The sequence below is a fragment of the Electrophorus electricus genome, chromosome 2 (genome assembly GCF_013358815.1).
Source record: "Electrophorus electricus isolate fEleEle1 chromosome 2, fEleEle1.pri, whole genome shotgun sequence".
In the NCBI taxonomy this organism is placed as follows: domain Eukaryota; kingdom Metazoa; phylum Chordata; class Actinopteri; order Gymnotiformes; family Gymnotidae; genus Electrophorus; species Electrophorus electricus.
In genome coordinates this window covers 31,880,000-31,887,499 of record NC_049536.1, presented here as the reverse complement: position 1 = coordinate 31,887,499, position 7,500 = coordinate 31,880,000, and the positions used below count along the sequence as shown (strand labels likewise).

The following is a 7,500-nucleotide window of genomic DNA, read 5'->3' as shown; positions in this document are numbered from 1 at the left end:
GTTGATGAATGTTTCTGAATGGCAAATGCAGAAGATAAACTTTGAAAATGTTTGAATAAACATACTAGCTAATTTAAATTGGAGTTATGCAGTGACGGAAGTGTTGAAATACAAAGTGATCAAGGCATGAAACTCCTAACTCCTTGCTAAAATACTCTTCCTTATTTGCCACTATTTCCAAAATAGTCAAGTTGCAACCTTGTAATCTTCAAGTTCCCACAACTTCTTACTTCCCTAGTCTTGTTTTACAAAATATTTTCATCTTTAAAAATGTTTTAATACAGCCAAGGACACAGGATTATCTAATAAAGTTTACAGATCATTGCAAAGTATTGGTCTGTGAGACCATATGCAGGTAGCTCTGAATGGAAGATAAAATAACTCCAGCCATTTAGATGTACTGGGATTTTTGTTCGTTTGTTTATTACTAGCTTATTTTTTTTAATCAAATTAACTTGATACATATCAGCATTGTGGACAATGCTGAAATAAGTAGAACATGACCAATATATATTTAATGCATTATGGAGTTGAATAATGTAATTTATTAAGTTATGGCCTGCTTCAGATTTGCTGTGCTCTTTTTTCATTCATTGGTATAAGCAAGGGGAGTAGGGTAACCAGACTTAAACCTACTCAACAGCCTATACATGTAAAAAAAAAAAAAATCCTATTTATCATTTCAGTGTAATGTTCAGCAGTCTCTAAAACATTCCAGTAACATGGATAGTTCATGATATTTCGTTATATTGAAAAAAAAAAATACAGTGTAAGCAGTTGCAGATTCAAGGCTGCGTCAGTTTTAAAGGGGTATTTTTGTGTACTTGCAGGTATCAAATTATTCATTTATAAATATTTCTTTACTAAAATGTTCCTTTCTGTGTTTTCAACCTTAAACCAACTAATTAAGTATTACAATGAATAAAAGGGGTAAAAAGCTGTTAAGATGTTTTTCTAGACTTGCAAAATGTGTCAGTTTGGATTTGTCTGATTTTATGGCTTGTGTGAGCAGTCATACAATTTTTGAATTGTCCTAAATCCTGTAAATCTCAGGGATTTAGAGTCACAGAAGCAATAACAGGGAGAGCCAAGTGTTTCCACCCAAATCAAGCATGTGTAGGAATATCATCTGTCTGGTAAAAAGGCATTGACAATTATGTTGTACAGTAAAAATATTAAGGCCTTTGAGTCCTGCATTTGAAGTTATCCTAATTACACATTATCTATCTCAAACCAATCTTTGAATAAGCTTTTGTAACTAGATGCCCCAGTAGATCAGAGGTCAGGGAATTATGGATGATTGTCTGGCTCGTGCTGAGACATCTGACCAAGTAAATCTGACCCTGATCCTCATACACCTCAGAGTTGGCAAATGGCTAGCAGCTTATAGGAGAAGCAGCACACTGTGGCGCAAAAAAAAAACCACGCACACACACACACACACACACACACACACACACACTTAAACCTTGAAGATGCAAATTTCCCTAATACACAAAGAGATTCCGACTCATTGTGACTGTTGATGATAAATTTCAATTTTGATTTGTAAACTTGGAAAGCCACAGCATCCTGTTTACACCAGATTTTTGTCTCTGTCTCTATAAATGGTGTGGGCTGAAGGTTTCACAGTAAAGGAGTATTACAATCTTCTGTTCACACCAGCAGAGTCACCCCAGATCATCACCTAGGAACACACACACCAGCAACAGGGTGTTGCTGTCATCAACTACACAAACAGACAAATGTTTAAACAAATCATGCAACTTCGCTTACAGTAAACAAGGTCATTGAGGTATAGAAGGTTCACTTAGTGATCATAGCAGCTTCAACAGACTCTAGGCCTGGGTGTATAAGGGAGTCATATTTATTCAGCTATGTGTGTCAAAAGATCCACTTTTTAATTTCCTGCCTGCAATATAATTACTTGTGTTTAATAAAGGCAATACACACTGTGCTTACTCTCACACTCTCTGATCTATTTCACACACACACACACACACACACACACACACACACACACACACACACACACACACACAGGCCAACACTACAAACTCATTACTTTGGTAATCACATTTCATTGAACTAATGTTTCAATAACATATATCTTTTTTCTCTTCCACATAAGAACACCCATACAAATCCCATAGACAGACCCATAGACCTACTATTGCTGAGTACACACAATCTTGTTCACATGTATACAAACAGACTAATCCAGATGCTTACACTTGCACACTTATACTCATGCACACTAACACCTGCAAGGACATCTTTTAACTCTAAGGGTTACCAGCGTAACACACTACACACTTATATTTGCCCACAAACAAATACACTCACACTCACAAACTTGTACATACACATACTCATGTTCATGCATAGACTTGCACCGATATACAAACACACATACACAAACAAACAGATACACAAGTGACTGACTCTCAAAAATGAAAATTACATTTCCTATTAGTGTATATTTTATTTCAGGAAATGTAAACAGAAACTACATAAACTTATGTATTGTATGTAGTATAGTAGTAAAGTTATGTAATATTGAATAACAAAACTATCAGAGTGTGTTGTTCTGCTTTCTGAGTACAAGCTTTAGAGGAATAATCACTATTAAATTGTTTTCACCTGCCCACAGTCATATGACTTCTGTTTTGTGGGTTCATCTTAGGGTTCTATAATACAACTCTAAGACATTCTCAGATGTTGTGTGTGTCTGTGTGTCTGTGTGTATGCGTGCGTTTGTGTGTGCGTGTGCATGTGTGTGTGTGTGCGTACATGTGTGTGTATGTGTGTGTGTGTGTGTGTGTGTGTGTGTGTGTGTGTGTGTGCGTGCGTGCGTGTGTGTGTGTGTGTGTGTGTGTGTATGCGTGTGCGTACGTGTGTGTGTGTGTGTGTGTGTGTGTGTGTGTGTGTGTATGTATGACAGTACTGGGGGTTTATAAGGTACATCTCTCAGTGATTGTTTTAGTTGAACCAATGGAGACAGCACTAGATGGGGAGCAGCAAAAAGCCACCATATTCAGCAGAGAAAACCCTCTCTATGACCTTGACATGAAACTTAACAACATAGGGCACTATGAATTTCAGTCCAGTGGTGAGTATGACACACTTTTTCCAATATCCAATAGAGGAGAACATTTTCATTTAATAGCCATGGAAATCAAATAAGTAAATATGTTTTGTATTAATTCCAGGATGAAGCCTGAATGTCCTGAATATTTCTCACTCCTGCATCACTTTTAAATACAGTGTAAAATCATGACTAGTGCTACACAGAAGTGTTTTAGAACCAAACATAACTTGCAGATTTTATTCTTAAATCTAAGGTATTTCTTGACCAGTGCAGTAAACTTACATGTCAAGTGGTGGCCTCACAACATGCCCAAATGTTCTTGAGAGTCCATGTTTTTTTTAATATAGTCAGCTGTTCCATGCTAAAATTGCTGTGGTAAAATTATATAGTCAGACGTGGTTATTATTCCATTAAAAATGTGATAAATAATATTAACAAGTTGTCTGAACATTGTAGACATCAAGTTATCAAGTATCAAAAACAACTCAAAGTTTAGGACCTCAAGGATTAGCAATAGATATATACATAAAATCTCAATGAGTGCTGGTAATACATCGTACTTCATTTTTGCTCCATGGTTTCCATTAACAGCAGCATCCTGACATTGTACTGTGGTCATGGTCCTTTTACAGATTTGAAGCCTACAAAGTCAGCAGAAAGGGTGCGCTGTCTTCCACTGATTGTTATATTTCTGCTCCTGCTTATAGGATTAAATACTTTCCTGGCTTACAAAGGTAAAGCACTGGTTGTGCATGTTGTAATGCACTTTTTAAAAGAGGAACATGGCTTTGTCATGGATTATTTGTCAGTTTTCACAGTGCATTTGTATGATATATTTAACAATGCGTAGAAATGCTTGCAAAATATTTTTTTGTGCTATTCTCTATATATATGTAATGTAAGGTCAAATGTAATGTAAAATCTGTGTATCAGTGATCATATTACAGTAATTGGAGGGAAATTTAGTTGAAGAAAAAAGTAGAATGGCATGATTATATACTGATTGACCTTGTTAAGATTCATTACAAGCTAACTGGAAACTAATCTGTTCTAAGTACACAGAAATGCTTAGAAATGCTTGCAAAATATTCTTTGTATAATTAAAATTAATGTCATTCAATTTTTGGTATTCGCAATATATATGTGTAATGTAAGTTAAAATATTCTATGTAAAATCTGTGTAACAGTGATCATATCTTACTATTACAGTAATTGAAGGGAAATTTAGTTGCTGAAAAAAATAGAATGGTTGCTGGTTCAAACCCCACCACTGCCAAGTTGGCACTGTTGGACCTCTGAGCAAGGCTCTTAACTCTCAGGATGTACTCAGTCATAATTGTAAGTTGCTTTGGATAAAAGTGTCAGATAAATGTAAATTGGAACCTAATCTGTTCTAAATTCACAGAAATGCTTCATGGTTTCCATCTGTGGTAACAGAAAGTTTGCTACATACTCCAGTAGATTAATTTACACATTGCCCTCTATATCCTTTTAAAGGGAATTACATTACATTTAAAGCATTTAGCTGACACTTTTATCCAAAGCAACTTACAATTATGACTGAATACAACTTAAGCAATTGAGGATTAGGGGCCATGCTCAGTGGTCTAACAGTGGCAATTTGCCAGTGGTGAGACTTGAACTGTCAACCTTCCAATTCCAATTACTAATCAAGTACCTTACTTACTCAAGAGTAAAATAAATAAATAAAATAAATGTTAAAAAACAACAGCAAACAAGAATACATGCAGAATAAGAATTTTTGTGTGTGTGTATGTATATGTGTCTGTGTGTCTAGTATTTACTCTGGAGGCCATGTTTAACTCTCAAATTGGAGATGCAGAGCATGCTGAGTTTCATTTTGGTAATGCCCCTCTTGATCAGGTACGCACACACACACACACACACACACACACACACACACAGGCCAACACACACACACACACACACACACACACACACAGGCCAACACACACACACACACACACACACACACACACACACACACACACACACACACACACACACACACACATACATGCTCATGCTCATGCTCATGCAATGTCACACTGAATCAGCACAAAAACCAAAGAATCAGAGGTGCAAATTATTGTAAGAAGGTCTGGTATAAGAAAGTGTGGTGCTTCTTACAGGAATGCATGTCCAGCCTGTGCAGGGGTGAAGAAGGACTGGAGTCAATGAAGACTCAGATCAACACGATCAATTCCAGTGCTGACTTGCTACAGCGCCAGCTGAACAGCATCAGCATGGAGAGAGGTGACACATGCATACACACCCACCACCAAAGAGCCTTTCCCCAAGCACACACCCCCAGGCATGGGACACACATTATCCATTAGCATGGGCGTACCTGCACAGTATTTTTAAAAATTGGTAAATGACCTCTTTGGTAGGTGACACATTTCTAAAAAATTCATGTTAAAACTTGTTGAGTTTGTTGTTTTTCAAAATAACATATTTCGCAACAGGTTTAACTTTCTGGGACATGCTGTGTTATTAATTGTTTTGACAACATGGAACACAGAAACATTATTTGCCTGGGGAAATAAATTGTTTGCCTGGAGACATAACTCAATTTGTCAGCTTTCACTAGTGCACAAGATCACTGTCTTTCTGTCTACTGAAAAGCCCTTCCTGGACCTCCTGGACCTCCTGGACCTCCTGGACCAGCAGGCCTGGCTGGGTCTATTGGTGAGATCTCTTTTAGATCAGCAGTCCCCCACTCGCTGTATTACTACAATCAAACACTTTAGTGTCACACTCTCCAAGTCCCTAAGAAAGGCTCCAGTAGTGGTCCAGTCTCTCAGAACCCCAAACTTAAACTCCACTGTCTTATTTATATAATCACCAAAGTCTCTTATAAATATAGCCTTCCCTTACACCTAATGCTGCCATTATACAATCATTTCCTACACATAATCCATGAATACATCATAAACTGAACCCAACCACACCCTGAACCACAACTGACATAACACATTATCCAGACCCTTCCTTTGCAGTGGCGCTCCCTTTCCTTTTAAAATGCATGCCTACACTGCCCCCTGCTGATCAATTCAGTCATTCAGTCAATAAGTCATTGCAGACATTTGGTTGTTCTTATTTTCACTTCTTATCTTCTGGCATGTAGACTTTCTTTGTCATATATATATATATATATACACACACACATATATATATATATATACATACACACACACACACACACACACACACACACACACACACGCATACACACACACACACATACACTCCATATATATATAAATATATATATGTGTGTGTGTGTGTGTGTGTGTGTGTGTGTGTGTGTGTATTTTATCACTGATTAGAGGCATAATTACTAAAAGTCCAATAGACTTTTGTAAGTTGCTCCGGATAAGAGAGTCTGCTAAATAACGCCGTAAATGTGAAATGTAAATTAAATTTACTTATGGATGCCACATTAAAATAATTATAAATATATATATATATATATATATATATATATATATATATATATATATATATATATATATATATATATATATATATATATATAAAATACTGTGGAATTATTTCCAGATAAATAGATAGATAGATAGGGATATGCATATGTAAATAATTCCACAGTGTTAATCCTCTCTTCTGTTCCTGTTTTCTCTCAGGTCCTCCGGGTGCCAAAGGTCCAGATGGACGGCCAGGAGAACCAGGACCTAAAGGAGACCCTGGCTCACCAGGTCTGTGTGTGTGGAATAAGGCAGAGCTATGAGCTGGCCTCAATGCCAATGATTGTTGTGAATGTGTGTCTATGTTTGTAACATCTCACTCATAATTTGCACTTTTTTACAGGTCAAGCAGGTGAGGCCGGAGCCCAAGGCCCCAAGGGAGAGCAAGGGGAGAAGGGTGCTCCAGGTGTAGCAGGGCCACAGGGCATCACAGGTGTGACAGGTAATAAAGTTTCAGCAATCATTAAATCACTTTAAAAACGGCTCATACTTAAACTGTTAGGCAAAGCTCCACGTCCCCTTTTAAAGGACAAGTCTTAATAGTGCCTAGTTGATAATGGCTTCTGAGTGGGTTTTTTAAATCTAGTAATCCAGGGTATCTTCTAGTGTCACAGGTGGATTTGCTGAAAGTCTAATATAAACCATGCCAGACGTTCTTCTGTAATTAAAACTCTGACACAGGAAGGCTTCTATAGTCCATACCATACAGTGTAGTGTGAGGCAGATAAAATAATAGAGCTCTGGTACAGTAATCTGTCCTCCCCTGTCTAACACTCTGCACACCCCTGGTCATCTAGGTATCCCTGGTCAGAAAGGTGAGCCAGGACAAAATGGAGTACACGGTATGTATTTAAGGCTCTGAAATGTTTCTCAGTGATCTCACCATATCTTACATCTCTC

General features: G+C 37.3%; 1 protein-coding gene across 1 annotated transcript in view; it reads left to right on the top strand.

Annotated features, from left to right (window-relative positions):
* Positions 1–2,976: 2,976 nt before the first annotated feature.
* The window catches only part of marco (macrophage receptor with collagenous structure), a 10,407-nt gene continuing 5,883 nt past the window's right edge, over positions 2,977–7,500 (top strand). The window contains exons 1-8 of the mRNA XM_027021112.2: positions 2,977–3,112; positions 3,724–3,825; positions 4,890–4,975; positions 5,245–5,368; positions 5,741–5,803; positions 6,760–6,831; positions 6,944–7,042; positions 7,398–7,442. Of these exons, the coding sequence (XP_026876913.2) occupies positions 2,995–3,112; positions 3,724–3,825; positions 4,890–4,975; positions 5,245–5,368; positions 5,741–5,803; positions 6,760–6,831; positions 6,944–7,042; positions 7,398–7,442 (709 nt within the window). The 5' untranslated portion in view covers positions 2,977–2,994. The remainder of the gene's footprint in view (positions 3,113–3,723; positions 3,826–4,889; positions 4,976–5,244; positions 5,369–5,740; positions 5,804–6,759; positions 6,832–6,943; positions 7,043–7,397; positions 7,443–7,500) is intronic.